The 23,681-nt window shown below is 54.5% G+C and overlaps 1 protein-coding gene and 2 long non-coding RNA genes across 3 annotated transcripts; 2 read left to right on the top strand and 1 right to left on the bottom strand.

Annotated features, from left to right (window-relative positions):
* The first annotated feature begins 4,046 nt into the window (after window positions 1-4,046).
* Window positions 4,047-7,750, top strand: LOC137846582 (maestro heat-like repeat-containing protein family member 7). Its single transcript, XM_068664583.1, has 8 exons — window positions 4,047-4,171; window positions 4,447-4,536; window positions 4,623-4,727; window positions 4,949-5,126; window positions 5,852-5,958; window positions 6,318-6,467; window positions 6,689-6,843; window positions 7,205-7,750. The coding sequence occupies exons 1-8, from the start codon at window positions 4,139-4,141 to the stop codon at window positions 7,641-7,643; spliced, it is 1,257 nt and encodes a 418-aa protein (XP_068520684.1). The 5' UTR covers window positions 4,047-4,138; the 3' UTR covers window positions 7,644-7,750.
* Window positions 7,751-11,548: 3,798 nt separating this feature from the next.
* Window positions 11,549-20,320, bottom strand: LOC137846600 (uncharacterized). The gene is made up of 2 exons (XR_011090569.1): window positions 19,039-20,320; window positions 11,549-14,563 (listed from the first exon to the last, which is right to left on the bottom strand). It is a non-coding gene; the product is annotated as an uncharacterized lncRNA (long non-coding RNA).
* Window positions 20,321-21,916: 1,596 nt separating this feature from the next.
* Window positions 21,917-23,414, top strand: LOC137846603 (uncharacterized). Its single transcript, XR_011090571.1, has 2 exons — window positions 21,917-22,056; window positions 22,157-23,414. It is a non-coding gene; the product is annotated as an uncharacterized lncRNA (long non-coding RNA).
* The last annotated feature ends 267 nt before the right edge of the window (window positions 23,415-23,681 follow it).

Here is a 23,681-nt window from a genome sequence, read left to right as displayed (position 1 = left end):
AAAATCCTCAAATATCCCGAGCTGGAAGGGATATTGAGGTCCCAGTGATCCTTGTGGAATCCCACAAGGATCACCGGGACCAACTCCTGGCTCCATATGGGACCAAACACCTGAAAATTAACCCAAATGTTATCAATTAAGTCTCAACTCAATCTGAATTTGGTAATATTTATAAAAGAATATTTATAAAAGGCAAGTAAACAGCGCTGGGTGTGCGGGGAGTCTACGCTCCACCAACACACACTCACCGACATCAAACATTCTAAATACACAGAATATTGCTTTTAAATACTAAACCCGAGTACACCAAAACATTTGTACAATCAGAAAAGGCAATAAACAATCCTTTAAGTTTATTACTATCAATGTCCGTGACTGGGGGAGCAGAGTTGGCCTGGCTGAAGTGCTCCCATATCTTCCATGACTTAACAGTCTCCATTTTCCATTCCTTTTGAACAATATGTCTCGCTTGAAGTTGTCAAGCAACTCGGCCTTCGGGCCTTATGGATCCCGTTCTTCCCAAATCGAAGAAAAGCATATCCAGCTCCTTCTCAAGGCCGTAGGGCCTGGGCCAAAAGGCACGTCCAGGTCACCATGGGCGTAACAGCAAAGGCCTTTGATGGCTGTAGCAGCAGAGGGGCCGATGGCGTGGCAGAAGGAGCAGGAAAGGAACCCGCAGCTCCCTCACAGTCTGGCAAATCACACGTTTCTGACTGTGGTCCCACACGGCTCTGTAAGGCCTCAGAGTTGTGTGCTGGCTCCGCTTCTCTCAGCTCAAGCTTCTGCCCAGCTCCAGTGCCTATTTCCAGAACTTTCTGTAGAGCTTCTTTGAGCTGACTCTGGCCGAACCCATCTCCATGAGGCGATCAAAGTGCCTGTTCCCATCCTGGTCTCCATTCTGCCAGCCTGTTCCTCTTCACTCCTTCTTTCTGCTTCTTTATCGGTGACAGAACTTCATCGCGTTGCCTTTCTCTTGAGGGCAGGCTCCCCTCTTATCCCCTTCTCCCCACAGCAGTTCTTTTCAAAACAACTTTTCATTGCTCAGACAACTTTGAATGTAACAACAACAGCAAACACCCAGAAACTTCCATGCCTTACTGGCTGGAGAACAAGAAACCCGAGCCTGCATGGAGTCTCCTGAATCACCCTTCTTGGTTCCCTCTAAACTCTTTTACATTCCTGATGGCCTCCTCGTTAAGAGTCTAATTTTATCTCAACCACAGGGCTTTCCAAGCCCCATGGCCACACTCCCAAATCTCTCCCTTCTTTATTAATATCAACCATTTTCTCCACACGAATTACCACTCCATATATCACAATCCCTCATTTTCTTTTGAATATCATTAATCCGTGTCTTGTTTTCAGATTTGGCCAAGGCCAACTGAACCACAAGAGAATGCTTTCACAATATTCCCTGCAAGATTTATAAACCAGTTTTTAACAATTGTTGGACTCCCATATCTAGAATTACGGGTCACAAAATAAGAGTTCTTGGTTCTTTACTTGCTTCTTATGTTCGAAATCTTGTTGGACTCTAGCACCGCTATCGGCAAGGGCCACTGTGTGGGGCGCCTCCCTTTGCCGGTCACAGATCCAAAGTCCAAGAAGATCACGTCGGGGTCACCAATTTGTTATAAATGAGGTCTCAACTCAATCTGAATTTTGTAATATTTATAAAACAAATATTTCTAAAAGGTAGAAAAGGCATAAAAGCTATAAAAGGTAGAAAAGGCAAGTAAACAGTGCTGGGTGTGTTCTCATCAACCACGGGGCTTGCCGACCCCCATGGCCACACTCCCACATCTCTCCCTTCTTTATTAATATCAACCAGCATCTCTCCACGAATTACCACTCCATATATAACGTAAGTACCTTAAAGAAGGTACCCCAGGATGCTGTTGGCCTTCTTGGCCCCAAGGGGATGGCTCGTGGTCCACCAGGACCCCCAGGTCCCTCTCCCCTTCCCTGCCCTCCAGCAGGCCAGCCCCCAGCTTAAACTTTGGACTCCATGATCCTTATGGGTCCCTCCCAGCTGGGGATATTTTGTGATTCTAAGCGTGGCGCCCAGCATTTGGCCTCGAATGCCACGCAGCTGGATGCGGCCCTCTGCACAGCCTTCCTGCCCTCATGCGGGGCCCACCCAGCCCAGGCGCGTGTCACAGTGGCACCCATTGTGACGTCACTTGGTGACACCCCAGGGCTCCGCTTTATAAGAGCGCAGCCGTGGCTCGGACCCTCAGTGTTGGTGCACGGCAGCGATGGATATGGAAGGAGCACAGGAGCCTCAAGGAGACCCTGAGCGCAGTCCAAGTCCCACAATGCCGCTGACACCCACGCGGAGGAGCCACCAGTTCCTCCTTACGAGCTCTCCCACTCCAGAGGAGGCTTCTGAAGGGGATGAGGAGGGAGGCATGCCCCCCAGGCAGCCCAGGCTGGCCTGGCAGGAGACCTGGTCTTCTGAGGGCAGCGACCAGCCAGCAGAGGACAGCTTGCTGGCAGTGGAAAGAACCCCAGTCGAGGCCTTTTTGCCATCAGAGGACAGCAGCCTGTCAGAAGACAGCTTGCTGGCAGAGGACAGCACCTCGGTAGAGGACATATTGCTGGCAGAGGACAACAGCCTGGCAGAGGACAGCAGCCCGGCAGAGGCCATTGCTCAGGCAGCGGGCAGCAGCCAGGTAGAGGAGAGCCAGGACGACGTACAGTGGCTGGATCCCAGTGAGTCAGGGTCTTCGGGATGGGGTAGGGAGGGTTGGGGACACAGAGACCCCTGCCTGACTCCAGGACTCCTTCCCTGGGTAAAGCGGCGCTTGGGCTGACGGGGCCGAGCTTCCTCCGCAGCACCACAGAATCCCAGGACGCTTTGGGCTGGGGGGGACCTCGGCGATCACGATGCTTCCCCCCAGCCCAGGCTGCCCAAAGCCCACCCAGCCTGGCCGTGGGCAGTGCCAGGGAGGGGGCACCGCAGCCTGCGCCAAGGCCTCACTGCCCTGGGCGTGAAGGAGAGAAATCCCTGCCTGTCCGAAAGAAACCTGCCCTCTTTGAGGTTAAAGGTGTCACCCCTTGTCCTGTCGCTGCAGTCCATGATGAAGATCCCCCCCCAGCTTTCCTGGAGGCCCCTTTGGGCACGGGGAGGCCGCAGCGAGGACCCCCCGCAGCCTTCTCCAGGCTCCACAAGCCCAGCTCCCTCAGCCTCTCTTCCCAGCGGAGCTGCTGCAGCCTCTGGGCATCCCCGCGGCCTCCCCACGGCCTTCTGGGGCTGGGGCCCTTCCTCTCCTCACCCCTGCATTCAGCCCCTCGCTGCAGCACTCTTTGCTTTCCTCCTTTCCAGGTAAGGCATGGAAACTGTGCAGAGACAAGGCCGTGGAATTCATCAGGGCGTATGTCAGAGGCACAGAAAAGGTAATGGCAGCCGCTTGCATCACAGCTGTGCTCCTGGCGCTGCCCTCCAGGGGTCCCACACAGCCCCAGACCCCTCAAGGCTTTGGTCCTGCTGGCCGTGGGTGTCCCCCTAATGCTCTGTTGGTGTCTTTGTGGCTGCCAGGACGACGAGGAGCAGAAGATGCTGTTCCTCAGCAAAATCTGCGATCTGTGCAGTGTCACAGAGAGGGGTGTGCCAATGAACTTGCATGGCTTCTGCAGCAAACATAAGCTGGTGGAGAACATCATGGTGAGAGGATGCGCAGCGGGTTGGGGAAGGGGCAAGGCCCCCCGGCACCAGCCCCCTGGGAGGCGAGGGCTGGGGCAGCGCTGGCTCTGCTGCTGCTGGGTGCCGGCGGCTCCAAGGTCTCATCCTGCTTGTGCTCTGCAGGCGCTGCTGGAAAAGGAGCCCGTGGACAGCTTGCGCACAGCATTCCGGCAGAAGGCCATGGAGACTGTCGCCCTCCTCAGGTGCGTGCCCAGCCCCTGGTGGCAATGTCCTGGTGGCCCTGAAGCTGGCAGGGAGGCTGCCCGTCCCTCCCAGGGATGCCTGGCCAAGGGAGGTCTGTGTCCTCCTTCATAAGCCTCGAGGCACTGCGTCCAACAGGCTCCTCTCTCTCTCTTCTTCAGCAAGACCGTGCTAACAGCACTGTGTGGTGAAAAGGAGAGACTCCTGCATGTGTGCTTCAAGAGCGTCTTCTTTCTACCTCCCAAGTCGGACATGCCAGAGACAGAAGGAGCGCTCTACACCAAGGTATGTGCTGGGTGAGGTACCGGCACCCCCAGTCCTGCTGAGCTGCTGCCTTGCTTCCCCGTGCTGACACAACCAGAGACCAGTGCAGGGCCGGGGCCCAGATTTGCTTTCCCAGCCTCGCCCCTTCCCCGAGATGATCTTGTGCTGCAGGAGGTCTGCACACAGCAGCTTTTTAGCCCCAAAGCCACCCCTGAACTCCCGAGGGGCTCAGAGCCAGCTCCTGGGGGTGAGGAGGGCCACAGAAATAATTCGATGCTCTTCTGTCCTCCCTGCAGACTATGAAAGCCATGGACACCATGCTGGTGGCCTTCGTACTCAACTGTCCAAAGACCAGTTTCAGCACAGAGTTGGAGAATATCTTGGAGGTTTGGCATTTGCAAAGAATTTCCAAAGAATCCTCTCAGGTCACATTTGCAGACCACTGTCAACCCAGCAACTTCTCTCCTCGCAGGCGCTGCTGCACTTTGCCCTCTCCAAAAACCCAGCTGTGTGTGAGAGAGCTGTGAGGAGGATTGAGAGTCTGGGTGATTTCATCATCAGTTATTTTTTGAGCGAGGTAAGGCACAAGGAACCCTCCACCCTTTCCTGCATCCCAGAGCATCCTGCCACTCAGGGGTGCCTGCGAGGCAAACCTGGATGCACGTGAGTGCCTCAGAACCGTGAATCGAGGGTCTTCGTCCCTTCTTCGCCCCTGCTCTTCCCTCCCCAGGCCCTGCTATCTCAGGGGCTGGCTCTGCCTCCACTAAGCCCTTTGTCTCTCGTCCCTTCCTCACCCAGAACTCAGATGACTATGAAAAATACAAGCACAGCCACGATGATTCCAGAGAGCTCTACATCCCCATCCTGGGACAGCTGCTGGGCCACCTCTTCATTTTCTTCAGTGGCGATGAATCCATGAGACACGCAGCTTTGGATACTCTTTTTCGCTTCCTCAAAATCTTAAAGGAAACAAGAGGTAAGAAGGTGTGGTGGGCAGCGTCTGTCCGCACACAGACATCTCCTGGTATGTCTGCTTGTTCTCCTGAGTATTGTGAAGGATTGCTTTTGTGCTTGGTGGAGGCTGCCCACGGAATTCTGCCAGGTTCCCTGGCCTCCTCTGCTCCTCACAGCAGCTTCCCGCAGCATTCTGGCTATCGTTTTCCGCAGAAGCTAGACGCTCACCTGCCGTCCAGGAGCAGTTCTCTGCTGCTGTCCTTCCCAACCCTCCCCAGATCACCTACCACGCTGTTTTGTGGTGTCCCCCAGTCTAAGCCATCAATCGATGAGCACTTCCCAAACCGCATCTTCCCCGAGGAGTGAACAGCAGAGCCAGCCGTGCATCACCAGGGATGGTGACGCCCTCCAGAATGCTCCCTGACTGTTTGCTCCCTGCCGTCTTAAAGGCAGGTGTCAGGGGGCTTCCTGCACATCCTGACCCCGAGCAGAAGGGGGTCTGTGACACGCTGCTACCCCCACGGCACCCAACGCCATTGCTTCTCCTCCTTCTGCATCATCCCTGAGGTCCCTCTTGCTCCCAGCACTCCTCACCTTGTGCTTTACATCCCTGCCCACCACTCTCCTCGGCGTGGGTCTGAGCCTCCCTCCTCAGCCATTCCTAGTGAAAGTGCTTTTCACCATTTGGCAAGCTTGTTGGCAAAGATGCGCTTCCCTACTGACTCTTCGCTGTTTCCCCCTGTTTAGAAAGCTCACAGACAAAGGACATGAAAAATTATGGGCTGCTCCGCGTGATATCGAAGGATTCAAAACCTCCATTTTCTATACCATCAACTCCGTGTGAAATTGCCAAGGTAATGAGCTCTGGCCTTGCTGGGGATCTTGTCCGCAGCATCAGCAGGCATCTCGTGTGAGCAAAGGGGTCCAGAACCGGTGGGGCTGGCACGGCCTCACTCGCCCTGCTGAGAGGGTTCCTCTTGTCCCCAGGCTGGGGCTATGCGAAGGCTGCTCCCCTGTGTCCCGGCAGCAGCTCCAGCCCTCCTGGCCACCAGCAAGCCCTGGTTACCTGCAGGGCCAGCACTCTGGCCCCATATGCCTCATCCTTACCCCTTCCCCCGAGGGCCCTCTCTCCGGAGCTGCCCTTGCTGCTCAGCTAAGCAGCACCCTTGGGACACTCAGTGAGGCATGTCTTCACTCCTCCTTCTTCCCACAGTGGTTTGGAGGACATCTCTTCCCTGCTGAGAGGCTGGACATCATCCTCACAGCCCTTGAAGCTTTACAAGACTCCAGCATCCATGACAAGCAGGGGGCCTGCAGCGTGCTGGACGCAGCCTTGGAGGTCCCTGACTACTGGCTGACAGATGTAAGTGGCCTGTGGCCATGGCCCTGCCCTTGAGCTCTTCCAGGCGTTGTTCCTCTCTCCTTCCCTGCCTCCCTCCCTGCCTCCCTCGCACATCGGGGTCTCTTGGGCTCCAGAAGCCACCTGAAGCCAGCAGAGAGCAATGGAAGGGGCCAAAGTTTGAGTGGCAGCTGTGGCAATGGCTGCGGTCTGCTGGCAACACCATTCCCACTTTGTCCCCCAAGGTGCCAACGATCATGGAGTGCATCAGGAGAAACCTGGGCAGCATCCACACGGCATCGGCGCGGCAGTGCCTGGACTCCCTGCTTCTCAAGCTGACCAACATGATGTCCAGGGAAGAAGTCAAGAACCTGCTGCAGTTCTCTCCACCATGTGACAGGTCCTGGCCTTAACATCCTTGAGGGCTTGTTCCGCGTCGGGAGATGCACCTGGAGACTCTGTGCTTGCCACACCAATGGCAAAGAGCAGGACATCCCCAAGGAGCACAGCCCTCCTTCCCACCAATGTGTTCCAGCCCTACTGGGCCAGCCAGGGCTGCAGCAGCCCAGCTGTCCAAGGCAGCCCAGAGTCCCCCTGCCCCCAGGGAACACCAGCTCAGCCCCCTCCTGCCTGCCCAGGCTGGGCCCTCAGTGCTCCCCAAGTCACAGGGGCTGCAGGACAGCCTGGGTCCTCTGGGGCTGGCCCAGTTTGTGGCCCTGCGGCTGAGGCAGCCTCACTGACAGAGTATTCTGGGCTTGCAGCACTGACCTGGCCATGTGGGAGGTGATCCTGGCCATGCCGAGGACCTTGGAGAAGATTTTAAACATCATGATGGAAGACTTGCCGCTGCGCAACTGGTGCACCGCAGACACCGAAGACACGTGCATCCGTCGCTTGGCTGTGAGTTCCCAGATGAAACCTTGCTCCCAGCAGGGCTACGTGTGCCCCTTCAGGCACACAGGCACAGCCCTGTGCCCATCTACCCCCAAACTGCCAGCTCCCGCAGGACGTACGGACACATGGTCCCTGGGGCCGGCAAGCCCCCGTAGCTCCCCGCGCCTGGTGCCTCTTTGGTGCCAGCTGGCGCTGCCCCATCCCTGCCCAAAGGTGGGAGAAGAAGAGGCTGCAGGGAGCCCTGCAGGCCCTGCCAGGCTCTCACTGCTCTTTCTTGCAGATGCTGGCCCAGAATCACATTTCTGAGGAGGACTTTGGTAACCCAGTGCACCTCCAGAGCTACCTGAAGAACCCAAGCCCAATGATGCGCTTTTTGGTTCTGAAAGGGCTCTGCACCGTGTCAGAGAGCCCTGTGAAGGTGAGCGGGCCATCGTCAAGCAAAGCCATGTTGGCAGCCTGGGGCTTTGCTCTTCTGCCCTCCCGTCCCTCCCCGCTGCCAGGAAGCAAGGCAGGAGGCTGGTGCTCAGGAACCAGAGCCCTTTGCCCAGGGTGGTCTCTCACTGCCTCACGGAAGGGAAATGGTGTCTTTCCTACAGGCAAGGGAAATTCAGGTCGTGCTGCCAGACATTGTGGAGGCCCTGCAGGACACCAACACAGACGTGGTGCTGAAGGCCCTGCTTGTGCTGAAAAACGTGATGCCTCATGTGGAGAGGAGGGAGGCCAGTGGCCTGGCTCCGCAGCTGGCTGAGAAGCTCCTGCCACTCTTTGACCACGTAAGTGTGCTGCGGGAGCCCGAGCCCTCAGCTGGGCCCCCTGTAACGAGGGCTGCCCTTCAGCCCGGCCGTGTGGGCAGCACTCAGGCAGGGCCTTCCCAGTCTCCTCGTCAGCCCAGGCGCTGGGGAGCTCTGCTTGGGCATGGCTGGTGCGGCTGGTGGCGAAAGTGGGGTGGCTGGCGGGCAGCCTGCGATGGCAACCGATTGCGTTGCCCTTCACGGGCACCAGGCCTTGCAGCTGCCCCTGAGCAGCTCCTCTGGGAAGGATCCAGCGCTGAAGCATCTCACAGTGCTGGGAGCTCCCTTCACATCGGCCACGCTAATGCTGAAATTCCTCCTGTCCTCCTCCCTGCCAGGAGTCCAGCCAGGTGCGGGAGCACTCCATCTGCCTCTTCCAAGCCATGGTGGAGGCTGTGCTGCGGCAAAGGAAGAAGGAAATGAAGAGGAGAGTGCACAGGAGCCTTCTCCCACTCTACTTTCACATGAGAGACCAGAGTGAGAGTGTAGCAAAGGTACAGATCTCAGAGCTGAGCAGTTATGTGGGCAAGGGTGTGCTGATGCCACAGGGTTGCTCTGGGGGATCTCTGGCCGGCAGCATGAGCTGCCTCCGATGGTGGCTGTCCCGTGGCCTTGCCTTGGCCACTGAACCCAGTGCACGCTGCCCCCCACCACAGCCTCCCATAACGCGCTGGGAAAGGCTCGCAGCCCTGCCAAGAGGAGGGGACAGAGGGTCTCCTTCCCAAGGCTGTGCTGCTACCTCCCAACCTCTGCTGCTCCGCAGGCCTCTGGGGAAGCTCTCGCCGTGGCTGCAGAGTTTTTGCGACGCAAGGAGCTGAAGCGCTTGGCCCAGACAGAACAGGCGTGGAGGATCGGGGAGTGCTTGGTAAGGACCCAACTTGGTTTGCCCCAGCTGGGCAAACGCGCCCGGCCAGAGCCCGCTGCCTGCAGCCGCATCCTCGCTCCCTTCCTGCCAGCACAGAGCCCCAGGGGGCTCTTCTGCAGGCCCCTCTGCCCTCCCTGCCCCCAGGATGCTGGAGGAGACCCTGGAGAGGGTGTGCAAGCCCCGTGACCCTGCGTTCTCTCTCTCTCCAGCTGCAGCAGGACAGAGGCAGAGTAGAAGAATACCTGCAGCAGAGCCAGCCCTACCTGCAGGACACTCAGACCCTTGTGCGACTTGAGGCCGTCAGATTCATTGGTGAGCCCAGCCCCTGGGTCCCTCTTGGGGCAGCCTTTGGCAGCCCCAGGCACTGCCCTGTTGCCCCCAGAGCCCCCCGACTGGGCCCTTGCTCCAGGGTGCAGGAGGGGGCACAGCCTGGCTGGCCAGGCCAGGGGCTGCGCTGCTGGGAGCGTGCTGGGGAGCGGGGCTCTGATGGGGTCTCTGTGTCTAGGTCTTGCTGCGCGCTACTGCGAGGACCAGAGCGAGGAGAAGCTGAATGAAATCCTCAGCGGTGAGTGAGGGCAGTGGGGGGTGTGCTAGGGCTGGGGGGACAGCGGCAGAGGCCCCCGTGCCTTGCCCTGCTCCAGGGAAATGCTTCGGGGCGGAGGAGCAATGCAGCCATAGGAACGAGGGAGAGGAGACGGGGTAGCCTGTGGTGTCAGGGAATGGCCTCCCAGCCTGGAGCTGGGCAGTGCCGCTGAAAGGGTTGAGTGTCCCTGAGGAAGAGTCAGGGGAAAGGGCAGTAAGGCTGACAGAAGGTGGGAGCCTGTTGTAGAGCACGCAACCAGGACGAAGAGGGAGATGAGACAGCCTACAAGCAGCTAGGAGCAGGGTCACGATTGCTAGCCCTTGCTCTCATGGGGAAGCACAATAGCGAGAGGAAAGAGTCCAGGAGATTCCTGGAGTGTGTGAATCCTCCCAAGGGATGGAGGCAGGTGGTGAGGGAACCAGCTTGTGAAGGTGCCCCACTTGACCTGTGGTGCGCAGGTGGGGAAGGACTGGTGGCTGCATTTGGGACATTGCTGAGCAGCAGCTTTCAACGGATTCCTTTGTCCCTCCTGCTCCTCCTGGCCTGGGGAAGAGTCGAGTGGGGCTGGCATGCTCTGCAGGGGATGCCTGGGGATCTCTGCAAGGAGTGGGTTTTCATCTCTGCTCTTCTTTCTTTTGCAGTCCTCCGGCCTTCAGATAAAGACCCGGAACCCATGGTCCGTTCCCTGGCATTTCAAACCACCCTGATCCTGGTGTCAAGGCATAAGGCAACGTCAGGACGGAGATTTCCACTGCCGTGTTGCCGCTAGCCCCGCAGCAGTCCTCAAAAGAGCAATATATATTTTAATAGAACTAGGTTGTTGTCTCGTTATTCCAGCAGCTCCTTCACAGTGACTCGGTGCCATGACGCTGAGCTAACTTGGAGGCCACCAAGGACCCTGAGAAGTTCCCTGTGTTCCCCTGAGAAGGCAACTTCCTTGTGAGGGGAACAGAGGGCCCTATTTGTTAGCCTGACCCTACCCGTAGGGAAGTCTGCTGCCTCCCTGGGGCTAGGGTCATGGACGTTGCCAGAAAGCTTCCCAACCTGGTTTTCCCCTCTGATTACTATCGTCTTTTGATAGTCCAGGCCGGCAGTGATAATACTGAAGATAGAAGCCTGAAGACTATCAAGCGGGACTTTAGGGGACTGGGACGGGTAGTGGATGGAGTGGGAGTTCAGGTGGTGTTTTTGTCCACCCCTACAGTGGCAGGGAGGGGTACAGAGAGGACTCACGACTCACTGGGATCCAGCAACTGCAACTCCTTCTTGCTGTCCTCTGTCAAACCTCTGTTCTCTACCACTAAGCTGTCCTCTGCTGGTCTCCTGTCCTCTGCCAGGCTGCTGTCCTCTACCGGGCTGCTGCCCTTTGACAGCAAGCTGTCCTCTGCTGGGCTTCTGTCCTCTGCCGGCAAAATGTCCTCTACCGGGGTGCTGTCCTCTGCCAGCAAGCTGTCCTCTGCTGGCCGGTTGCTGCCCTCAGAAGACCAGGTCTCCTGCCAGGCCAGCCTGGGCTGCCTGGGGGGCATGCCTCCCTCCTCATCAGATTCAGAAGGAGCCTCTGGAGTGGGAGAGTTCTCAAATAGAAAACGGAGGCTCCTTCGGGCAGGCGTGGGCTATGCTCGGGGACTCCTCGAAGGCCCAGTGCTCCTGCCCTGTCCGTCACTGCCGTGCACCGACGCTGAGGGTCCGAGCCACAGCTGCAGTCATATAAGGCGGACCCCTGGGGTGTCACCAAGGGAGGTCACCAAGGGTCCCATGTGACACGTGCCTGGGCTGGATGGGCCCCACCGGGCGCTGTAAGTTCGTGGGCGACACCAAGCTGGGCAAGGGGATCTGGACAGGCTGGATCAACGGGCCGCATCCAGCTGCGTGGCATTCAAGGCCAAATGCTGGGTTCCACACTTGGAATCATAGAATATCCTGAGTTGGAAGGGGGCAGACCTGAAGGGATGAAAGACACGGTCTCCCGATGCCTCTTGAGCAGAAGGCCTTTATTGCCATTTTTCTCTGCTACATATACTTTCCCCGTAACCACATGCGCTGTCCACGCGCCTGAATCAGTCATACAATTCATTAGAGACCCTCAGCCACGCGCCTCAAGCCAGCCAGCAATTGACCACTGCGCAAAGCTCATCTTTAATGCTGTAGCCAAGTTAATTTATCTCCACCTTGTTCAAGTTTTTGTTACTAATGCCTAGTAAAAAAAGGGGCTTTAGGGCTTTGGGGCGACTACTTAAAGGATCAGGGGCACAGGTTGTGTTTGCCTCTGTCCTTCCGATAGGGGGGATCGATGCTGACAAGCAGACTCATCACATTAACACGTAGCTTCGGGACTGGTGCAACTGGTAGAACTTTGGGCTTGCTGATCATGGGAGGGTCTATGTGACACTGGCCTGCTGCCACCAGATGAGATGCGCCTCCCTGTAGTGGTTTTACCTGGCAAGGTTTTGGTAGCACGGGGCCATAGGAGTGGCTTTTGTGAGAAGGATCTGGAAGCTGCCCCATGTTTGCTAAGGGCCCCTCTGCTGACCAGAGCTGAGCCAATAAGTCACAGAATCACAGAATCACAGAATTTCTAGGTTGGAAGAGACCTCAAGATCATCGAGTCCAACCTCTGACCTAACGCCAACAGTCCCCACTAAACCATATCCCTAAGCTCTACATCTAAACGTCTTTTAAAGACTTCCAGGGATGGTGACTCCACCACTTCCCTGGGCAGCCTGCTCCAGTGCCTAACAACCCTTTTGGTAAAGAAGTTCTTCCTAAGATCCAACCTAAAACTCCCCTGGCGCAACTTTAGCCCATTCCCCCTCGTCCTGTCACCAGGCACGTGGGAGAACAGGCCAACCCCCACCTCTCTACAGCCTCCTTTAAGGTATCTGTAAAGAGTGATAAGGTCGCCCCTGAGCCTCCTCTTCTGCAGGCTGAACAAGCCCAGCTCCTTCAGCCGCTCCTCATAGGACTTGTTCTCCAGGCCCCTCACCAGCTTCGTCGCCCTTCTCTGGACCCGCTCAAGCACCTCCATGTCCTTCTTGTAGCGAGGGGCCCAAAACTGAACACAGTACTCGAGGTGCGGCCTCACCAGAGCCGAGTACAGGGGGAAATGTGTTGTGTGATGGTACTCCGGATAATCTGATCCATGAGCTTTCCCAGCATCGTGGACAGAATAACAGATCCGTAGGTCCCCGACTCCTCCTTCCAGCCCTTCCTGTAGACAGACGTCACATTTGCTAGTCGCCAGTTGACCGCAGCCTCCCCTGATAGCCACGACTGCTGATCAATGATGGTTGCAGGTTGGCAAGTGATTCTGCCAGCTCCCTCAGTAGTGACAGGTGGATCCAATTCTGCCCCATAGATGTGTGTATATCTAAGTGGAGTAGCAGTTCTCTAACTATTTCCTCCTGGATTATGAGTGTTTCATTCTGCTCCCTGTACCTATCTACCAGCTCTGGAGGCTGAGTACCAGGGGAACAACTGGTCTTGCTGCTAAAAACTGAGGCAACGAAGGAATTAAGTACCTCAGCCTTTTCCTCATGTCTTCTATGGTTCTATGTCACTATCATTCCCCTCACATCCAATTCAGAATGGAGATGCTCCTTAATGCTCTTGTTATGTGTATATATATGTATATATATATATATATATATATATATAATTACTCTTTTTGTTAGTAATAGTCAGATAGAGCTCCAGTTAGGATTTGGCCATTCTGATTTTGTCCCTGCACAGCTTCAAGACATGGAGGACTGAGCTCCACACCAAACGAAAAAATGGATGGAAAAAAAGCACAGAAAAGGTGGAACGTGGCAGCCTTACATCCCCTGCCCTTACCTGAGTCTATGCTGTAATTCCGTTCAACTGCTTACTGCCGTATTCTCTAAAGCGTCCTGCAACTCCTGTTGCTGTTATCTTGTGAGAGACAGCACAATCAGGGTGAGTCATCTGCCTACAGAAATTAACAACTGACAGAATGGAGCATCTGTCCAGGAGAAGTTGGAGTGGCTGATGGGCCTGCCACAGGGACTGGCGTGTGCCTGCAGGAAAAGTCCCAGGGGTCGGAGACGTGTTGCCTGTGGCTTGTTAAGCACAGGTCAAGCCCCAGCACATTCCAGTAATTTGTGTCTCTTTGGAAATGCCAGGGTGATCACACGCAGTTTTCAAGCATTTCACAGTTTTTTCTAGGATTCTGCACATTCTCAGAGGTGAAGCTCCAAAGCACTGGAGGTGCCCACTGCTCTAGGTTCCTGCCCATATCCTCACACAGTCCCTGCCACTCCTAACTCTCCTGCCTCTGGAAAGATCTCTGGATGGCATGCTTAAGTAGTTGTTTAAAATTATACAAAACCTGAATCACATTTAGGAGATGGGACAACAGAAACATGCTGGTTCGGCCATCCCACGGATATTCAAAGCTTTCAAGAGCTATTGTAATTAGCCCGGAGGAGAAGAAGAAAGGGAGAGTGAAGAAGTGGGGAGAAACGTCCCCCACTGTCCACACCAGTTCCATCCCCCCACCTCCTGCCCCACCCTGCACAGGAGAAAAGGCAAAAAGTGTAAAATAATGTAACTATTAATAGTTTCTAAGAGATGAAGAGATGGTTCCTGAGGTACAGAGGTGGCAATAATTTTATCCTGTCATAAGTCAGTGTTATCCCATACATCAAAACAGTAACCTTAAACCAGCCCCCAGAATTGATGAACAGCATGACATGGAAGACAGACAGTTAGTGATGTGCTATACAACACAATTCTGAAAACAAGCACAACAGCCCCAAGATCAAAAAGATCAACATTGTGATCAGCAACTGTTAAAGCAACTGTTAAACTGATCTATTGCTTATAACAATTTACTTTTAAAATGCTCTGGTCCGATTTGTCATCTCAACCTTTGTGCTCCATGCTAGGCACCAAAAAGACTTGCAGTGGTTTGACCCAGGAGGCAGCTCAGCACTACAGATCTATTTATCCAATGCAATGAAGGAGAGAACTGGGAGAAAAAAAAAAAGAAAAAAGAAAAAAAAAAGACACAAAAGGAGTAAGTTGTTATTGTTATTGTTACAGACACCAACAGAGTAAGGGCATGATATTTTTGTGTGCACATCAATGTGGGGGGGAGATGTGGGGGGAGGATTGGGAGGGACCGTGGGTGGGGCAAAGGGTCACGGGGATCTGGGGCAGTCATGTGTATAAGAAGCTATGCTACGCAGCAATAAATTGGCACTTGAGCTAGACACGGTGTGTCTGTCTCTGGTGTCCCTGCTTGGGGAGCAGATGTCCAGGCAGCCAATTGATGTTGTCTCTCGGGCTGGGGTAGCACGGAGAGAGACAACAATCAAAAGACAGGAAAGGTGGCGGTGATTAATTGAAAAGTGTTGGACCTAAGCATGACGTATATGGTATGGAATTAGGGGTGGATATTGTCCTAGTTTTGGCTGCGATAGAGTTCATTTTTCTTCCTAGTAGCTGGTATGTTGCTGCCTTTCGTATTTACAGAATCACAGAACAGTTTGGGTAGGAAAGGACCTTAAAGATCACATAATTCCAACTCTCCTGCCATGGGCAGAGACATCTTCCGCTAGACCAGGTTGCTGAAAGCCCCATCCAACCTGGCCCTGCTTCCAGAGATGAGGCAGCCACAGCTTCTCTGGGCAGCCTGTTCCCGTGCCTAATCATTCTCTGAGTAAACAACTTTCTAATATCTAATCCGGATCTACCCTCTTGCAGTTTAAAACCATTACCCCTAGTTACTGCTGGCTCATATTCAGCTGACTATCTACCAATATCCCCAGGACCCTTTCTGCTGGGCGGCTTTCCACGCACTCTTCCCCCAGCTTGTGGCATTACATGGGGTTGTTGTGCCCAAGTGCAGGACCCGGCACTTTGCCTTGTTGAACTTCATCCAGTTGGCCTCAGCCCATGGGCGCAGCCTATCCATTTCCCTCTGCAGAGCCTTCCTACCCTCAAGGAGATCAACACTCTCTCTGAACTAGGTGTCATCTGCAAACTCACTGAGGGTGCACTTGATCCCCTTGTCCAGATCACTGATGGAGATATTGAAAAGAAGTGGCCCCAGTACTGGGCCCAGTGGGACACCACTAGTGACTGGCCTCCAGCTGCATTTAGCTCCATTCACCACAGCAATTTGGACCTGGCCACCCAGACAGAATCATAGAATCATAGAATCATAGAATATCCTGAGTTGGAAGGGACCCTTAAGGATCATCAAGTCCAACTCTTGACACCGCACAGGTCTACCCAAGTTCAGACCACGTGACTAAGTGCACAGTCCAATCTCTTCTTAAATTCAGTCAGGCTCGGTGCAGTGACCACTTCCCTGGGGAGCCCGTTCCAGTGTGCAACCACTCTCTCTGTGAAGAACCCCTTCCTGATGTCCAGCCTAAACTTCCCCTGCCTCAGCTTAACTCCGTTCCCGCGGGTCCTGTCGCTGGTGTTAATGGAGAAAAGGTCTCCTGCCCCTCGACACCCCCTTACGAGGAAGTTGTAGACTGCGATGAGGTCTCCCCTTAGCCTCCTCTTCTCCAGGCTGAACAGGCCCAGTGCCCTCAGCCGTTCCTCGTACATCTTCCCCTCCAGGCCTTTCACCATCTTCGTAGCCCTCCTCTGGACACTCTCCAACAGTTTCATGTCCTTTTTATACTGTGGTGCCCAGAACTGCACACAGTACTCGAGGTGAGGCCGCACCAGCGCAGAGTAGAGCGGGACAATCACCTCCCTCGACCTACTAGCGATGCCGTGCTTGATGCACCCCAGGACACGGTTGGCCCTCCTGGCTGCCAGGGCACACTGCCGGCTCATATTCAACTTGTTGTCTACCACGACCCCCAGATCCCTCTCTTCTAGGCTGCTCTCCAGCGTCTCATCGCCCAGTCTGTACGTGCAGCCAGGGTTTCCCCGTCCCAGGTGCAGGACCCGGCACTTGCTCTTATTGAACTTCATGCGGTTGGCGATCGCCCAGCTCTCCAACCTATCCAGATCCCTCTGCAAGGCCTTTCCACCCTCATTCGAGTCCACAACTCCTCCAAGTTTGGTGTCATCAGCAAACTTGCTCAAAATGCCTTCTATTCCTACATCCAGATCGTTTATAAAAATATTGAAAAGTACCGGCCCTAAAATGGAGCCTTGAGGGACCCCACTGGTGACCGCCCGCCAGCCTGACGCAGCGCCATTCACCATAACCCTTTGGGCCCTGCCCGTTAGCCAATTGCTCACCCATCGTATGATGTTTTTATTTAGCTGTATGGTGGACATTTTGTCCAGTAGGATCCTATGGGAAACAGTGTCAAAAGCCTTGCTGAAGTCCAAAAAAATCACATCAGCTGGTTTCCCTTGGTCCACCATACGGGTGATCTTATCATAAAAGGAAATCAGGTTAGTTAGGCAGGACCTACCCTTCACAAACCCATGCTGGCTGGGACCAATGACTGCATTGTCCCCCAGGTGCGCCTCAATACGTTCGAGAACCATCTTCTCCATGATTTTACCAGGCACTGACGTGAGACTGACAGGCCTGTAATTGCTAGGGTCTTCTTTCTGACCCTTCTTGAAAATCGGCACAACATTTGCCAGCTTCCAGTCTACCGGGACCTCTCCAGACTCCCAGGATCGTTGAAAAATAATTGAGAGAGGTTCCGCGATGACGTCCGCCAGCTCCTTCAGCACCCGGGGATGAATCCCATCCGGACCCATGGACTTGTAGGGATCCAGGTGGAGTAGCAGAAAAGGTCCCGCACACGTTCAGGGTCGGTTGGGAGTTTGTCATCCCCACCGTCCCGGTCCTCCAGCTCGGGGCACCCTGGGTCCTGAAGCCCATCATCGGCATTGAAGACAGAGGCAAAGAAGGCGTTAAGCGTCTCTGCTTTGCCTATGTCATCGTCTGTGAGAAGACCTTCCCTATCAAGGAGCGGCCCTATGTATTCTTTAGTTCTCCTTTTTCCATTCACATATCTAAAAAAACCCTTTTTATTTTCTCTCACAGACACAGCCAGCTTCAACTCTAGGTGTGCTTTAGCCACACGAATTTTCTTCCTACAGACACAAACAGCATCCCTGTATTCTTTCCATGTCACCTGGCCCTCCTTCCAGTAGCGAAACACTCTCTGTTTCTGCCTAATCTCAATAAGAATGTTCCTGGTCAGCCACGCCGGCCTCCTGCCACGCCTGCCTGACTTGCGATATTTAGGAATTGCCTGATCTTGTGCTTCTAGGAGGCATCGCTTAAAGAGTGACCAGCACTGGTGGACATCAAGGCCTTCAAGAGCAGCTTCCCAGGGGACCTTGCTGACTAGTTCCCCGAGCAGCCTGAAGTCCGCCTTCCCCATATCTAGGGATGAGGTTTTGGTGGCACTTTTCCTTCTGTCACCGTAAATTTTGAACTCAACCACTTCATGGTCGCTATGACCGAGGCGGCCACCAATCACCACATCTCCCACCAGACCCTCTCTGTTTTCTAGCAACAGGTCTAGGAGGGCACCTTTCCTAGTTGGCTCCGTTAGCACCTGCACCAAGAAGTTATCATCTAGGTGCTTCATGAACCTTCTGGACTTGCTCGTGTCAGCCGTGTGGCACTCCCAGTTAACGTCTGGCAAGTTGAAGTCCCCCATAAGGACAAGGGGAGTTAATCTCGAGGCCTCTCTTAGTTCTGTAAAGAATAAGTTATCGGCGCTATCGTCCTGGCCAGGCGGTCTGTAATAGACTCCCACAACGACATCCCCTTTATTCGTTCGTCCCTTGATCCTTACCCAGAGGCTCTCAACTTTGCCATCGCCGACCTGGAGTTCCACACAGTCCAGCCCCTGCTTCACATACATCGCCACCCCACCACCTCGCCTACCCTGCCTGTCCCTCCTGAAGAGCCTGTAACCGTCTATCGCAACACCCCAGTCACAGGACTCATCCCACCAGGTTTCGCTTATGCCGATGATGTCGTAGTTGCGGGACTGGGCCAGGACTTCTAGCTCATCCATTTTATTCCTCATACTGCGTGCGTTCGTGTAGAAGCATTTCAGGTGCGTCTCCTTACACTCAGCACCTTGCGGATCTAACCGAAGGACCTCACTGGCACACAGCCCCTCTGATTCTAGCGTACCATCCCTTAGGTCATCACCGGCGTGCCTGGTTTTAGCCCCTTCCCCCTTCGACTCTAGTTTAAAGCCCTATCTATCAGCCCTGCCAACTCCTGACCAAAGATCCTTACCCCTCTCCGAGAGAGGCCCATCGACAGTTTTCGACCCATTGATGCATACATCCATCCAGGCCTTGAGCCGCCAGTTCCTCTGGGAGAATGCTGTGGGAAATGGTTTCAAAAGCCTTACTGAGGTCTAGGTAGACCACGTCCACAGCCTTCCCCTTGTCCACTGAAAGCATAACCTTATCTTCAAAGGGGATCAGATTTGCCAAGCAGGACCTGGCGTTGATAAACTCATGATGACTGGGCCTGCTCACCTGCTTGTCCTGGAAGCGTTGCGTGATGGTACTCAAGACAATCTGCTCCATGAGCTTCCCCAGCACCAAGATCAGACTGACAGGCCTGTAGTTCCCCGGATCCTCCTTCCGGCCCTTCTTGTAGACAGACGTCACGTTTGCTAGTCACCGGGTGACTGGGACCTCCCCTGATAGCCAGGACTGCTGGTCAGTGATGGAAAGCAGCTTGGAGAGCACTTCAGCCAGCTCCCTCAGTAACAACGGGTGGATGCCATCTAGCCCCCTAGACTTGTGCACATCTGAGTGCAGTAGCAGTTTTCTCAACATTTCCTCATGAGAGCTTCATTCTGCTGAAGGTCCTTATCTACCAGCTCAGAGGGCTGAGTACTAGGGGAACAACTGGTCTTGCTGCTAAACACTGAGGTAAAGAATGCATTAAGTACCTCAGCCTTTTCCACATCTCTTCTAATTCTGTTTTCCCACATCCAATAAAGGATGAAGATTCTCTTTTCCCTCCCCTCCGCTCCCCTCCCTTCCCCTCTGCTCTCCTTTCATTATAAAAACCTTTCTTATTGTCTCTGACAGCAATAGATAGATTGATCTCCGCTAGGGTCTGGCCCTTCCAATTTTGTCCTTGCCCACCCTAACAACATTTAGGACACAGCTTCAGACAAAATGACAGCATACATGAGAAGCACAGAAAAGGTGGAATCTGGCAGCCTTCCATCCACCAGCCTTCTGTGAGTCTGTGCTGCAATTCTGTTCAACTGGTTACTCCTCTACTGTCCACAATATCTACTAACACCTCATTGATGCTATCTTGTGAGAGACAGCACAATCAGGGTGAGCCATCTTCCTGCAGAAATTAACAGATGAAAGAATGGAGCATCTGTCCAGGGGAACCTTGAGAAACTGCAGGATTTTGCCTACAGAAACCTCTTGATATTTACAAGAAGAAAAGCCTCATCCTGCACCAGAGGAAGAGGAACCCCACACATCAGGGCAGACTGGGACCCTGCTGAGTGAGCAGTGCCCAGGAGGAGGAGGGCCTGGGCACCACGAGGGATGCCATACGAGCTCACCAGGAGCTCACCAGGAACCAGGCCAACTTCCTACAGAGCTGCCTTATGAGGAGCATGGCCACCAAGAAAATGTAAGTTACCATGCTCGGCTCCGATCTGATGAGACACCACACAGCCAGCAGGGAAAGAGGTGCAGGTCTGTGAATCTCTTGGACAGCCTGGTGTGGAGAGGAGCAAGCACACTGGAAAGGCTGAAAGTCCCAACAGGCCTGAAGTCTGTGTGTCAATGGCTAGGGCTCTTGTCTCCGACAGCGAGGCCTATGAGGAGGCAGCTTCTTGTTAAAGCACCAGGGTCTCATTGCCTCCTCACCAGCCATGAACCAGGCAGGAGTCGTACCCTTCTCCTGCACTGGGCCATGGACATCCCCATCTCCTACTGCCCAGGAAGAGCCCTGAGCTCCTGTGTGAAGGGAAAGGATCTCCCTTCCCAGGAGCCTGGGGTCAAAGCCTGTTTTTCAATACATCAGTGTCACCTTCACATTTGTCTACCTGTCCTCACTGCCTCCAGTGTTCTGCTCTAATGAGCTCCAAGGGAGGCTGTGTCAGTGCCAGCAGAGTCCCCCCTCAGGGGGACACTGCAGGAAACTTGCATCTGCCTTGGATTTCTTGAGAGATTTCTTCAACGCACTCTCAGTGCCTGAGGTTCATGGGCTCATCGCCAAAGCCCCCAGAGGGCTGATTCCAATGCCTCTGCTGCTGATCTGGGCTGGGCTCCTGGGACAGGGAGAGCTCCTGGCAAGAGGGCCCTGGTGCAGAGAGACAGCTCTGCCCAGGAGCAGCTCCTCTGCACAGCGCAGAAGGGCTGGGGGCTCTGACCCCCATGGGGAGAGGAGAGGAGAGGAGAGGAGAGAGGGGTTGGAGGCAGTTGGGAGTGGGAGGGTGCTGAGAGCTGCCTGCAGGAGAAACCTGCACAGCCCTTGACAAGGTAAGTCTCTGGCTGCAGGGCCATGCAGCTGCAGCTCCTGGAAGGGTCTCGTGCTGGGTCTTGTTTCTGGGAGGGCGGTGGGCAATGCAGTAGGCTGTGAGAGTCCTGCTGGATTGCACTGCGAGGTGAGGAAGTCTGGCAGAAGCCCCTTGGAGTGGCCTAAGCCAGGTGCCCCTGACACCCTAGAAGCCTCGAACACCCTGCTGGTGATGCAGGGCTCTCTGTCAGCTGCCCCATAGCTCCTGCTGCATGGAGGTGCCCCTTGGCAGGGCCCTGGTGGTGGCAGGGTGCTGCAGGGCAGCGCTGAGCACAGCCGCATGGGATGGGGTCTGTGAGCACAGGCGGGGGAAAGAAGAGTTTGGCCAAGATCAGCAGGAACAGAGTGGCCAAGAATCCTCTAGGTACAGCATGTTGTGTGCCTGGGATACTGGAATACCCCAGCGTGTGGATATTCACCTGTCTGTGGGGTGTTTTCCTGGGCTTCAGGCTGCTCTCCAGCAGGATGCAGCTCTCTCGTGGCATCCTTGTGGCATCCAGGCGTCCCAAGGAGAAGACACCTCCTTGCTAAGGCCATGTCCGTGCTGCTGGATGTCTGTCTGTGGGCAGCTGGAGTGAGGCCTCGGCAGCCCTGGCTAGGGGGGAAGAGCTGAGATCCTGCTCAGGCCCCCAGGGCCAAGGTAAGGATTCTGTCCAGCCTCACTCGGACTGGGGCTTCTCTGCTCTCAGCTGTCTCCGTTTTTTTCTCAGCGTAACACGAGTATGATCGGTGTCCTAAGCATTACAGGGGGAATTATAAGAAAATACAGCAAATAAAATCTCTCTTGCTCTACAGTGTGGTCGGATGAGTTGTTTGCAAAAAGACTGCATGGCTCATTGATCTGACAAGTGGACTGCACTTGAGTTTCCCCCATGGTCCTGCTTCCCTCCTGCTGCACAGCAGGAAGGACTCCTCTGGAGCCCACAGCAGCCCCTGCTCCCAGTGTCACACGCAGCCAGCACCACCCAGAGCTCAAGCAAGAGAGCTGCAGAAAGGTTCTCATGCAAAGAGAGAGGCTTATCTGCGGGCTTTCCAGGAGATGAAATAGGTTTTCCTCATTGAAGTCTGTTCTATTTTTTTTTCTCCTCTTCAAAGATACCTGTGTCCAAAGTCAGCAAATGCCCAACAGCAGCTCTGTGAGCGAGTTCCTCCTGCTGGCATTCGCAGACACGCGCGAGCTGCGGCTCCTGCACTTCGTGCTCTTCCTGGGCATCTCCCTGGCTGCCCTCCTGGGCAACGGCCTCATCCTCACCGCCGTAGCCTGCGACCACCGCCTCCACACCCCCATGTACTTCTTCCTCCTCAACCTCGCCCTTCTCGACCTGGGCTGCATCTCCACCACTCTGCCCAAAGGCATGGCCAATGCCCTCTGGGACACCAGGGCCATCTCTTAGCACGGGTGTGCTGCACAGGTCTTCTTTTTTGTCCTCTTGGTTGGAGCAGAGTATTCCCTTCTCACCATCATGGCCTACGACCGCTACGTTGCCATCTGCAAGCCCCTGCACTACGGGAGCCTCCTGGGCAGCAGAGCTTGTGCCCAGATGGCAGCAGCTGCCTGGGGCAGTGGCTTTCTCAGTGCTGTCCTGCACACAGCCAATACATTTTCCCTGTCCCTCTGCCTTGGAAACGCAGTGGCCCAGTTCTTCTGTGAGATCCCCCAGATCCTCAAGCTCTCCTGCTCAGATGCCTACCTCAGGGAAGTTGCTGTACTCTTATTTACTCTTTCTTTAATCTTTGCTTGTTTTGTTTTCATTATGTTGTCCTATATACGGATTTTCAGGGCTGTGCTGAGGATTCCCTCTGAGAAGGACCAGCACAAAGCCTTTTCCACGTGCCTCCCTCATCTGGTTGTGGTCTCTCTGACTGTCAGCACTGGCATGTTTGCCTACCTGAAGCCCCCCTCCATCTCCTCTCCATCCCTGGACCTGTTGGTGGCCTCTCTATTTTCGGTGGTGGCTCCAGCAGTGAACCCCTTCATCTACAGCATGAGGAACAAGGACCTCAAGAATGCCTTGTGGAAACTGATGACTTGATTTGCTTCGGAAGCAATAATTTCACAGTCTGTTTCTGCAGATTACTCAGAATATCACTTACACAGAGCAACCTATATTCCCTTTTTTGTTGTTTTTGTGTGTGTGAGTGTGTATTTTTAGTACTGGTATTACTTAGTTTTGTGTTTTGTTTTGTTTTGTTTTGTTTTGTTTTGTTTTTTTCAGGTTAGGTTGCCCAATAAAATGTCATTTTTGTCCCACTCCCAATTCTGTACGTGTGTTTAGTGTATGTACTGAGTCTCTGTCCATGTGGAATTATGGTCTCTGTGAACTTTTAACGAAATAAAACAGCCTACACTGCCTTCTTTGTCTGATGTCCTTCCTCTGAGACCTGGTCTGGCTCTGCTGGGGCAGTGCCCATTTGCAGAGGAAAAGAGTCCCATTCCAGCAGCACAGCCAGGGAGCACCAGCGCTTGGGGCATGCCAAGCTGCTCTCTTGCCTCTGCCGCCCTCTCCTGCTGGTGTGGCCAGGCCCGGCTGCTCCTGGAGCTAGGTGCCAGTGCTCTTGTGGGGCTGTGCTGGGACTGCTGGCAGGTTAATGTTTCTTGCAGAGGGAATTAGCATCTGCC

Source organism: Anas acuta, chromosome 34 (genome assembly GCF_963932015.1).
Source record: "Anas acuta chromosome 34, bAnaAcu1.1, whole genome shotgun sequence".
Lineage (NCBI taxonomy): Eukaryota > Metazoa > Chordata > Aves > Anseriformes > Anatidae > Anas > Anas acuta.
Note: the sequence above shows the minus strand (reverse complement) of the source record. Positions and strands in the feature narration are given on the sequence as shown.

Coding starts and splice junctions, on each gene's coding strand:
- LOC137846582 (XM_068664583.1), top strand. CDS start 4,139: ATGCCAGAGACAGAAGGAGCGCTCTACACCAAG. Junction 5,127..5,851: donor AATCTTAAAGGAAACAAGAG/GTAAGAAGGTGT, acceptor CCCCCTGTTTAG/AAAGCTCACAGACAAAGGAC. Junction 6,844..7,204: donor TTCTCTCCACCATGTGACAG/GTCCTGGCCTTA, acceptor CTGGGCTTGCAG/CACTGACCTGGCCATGTGGG.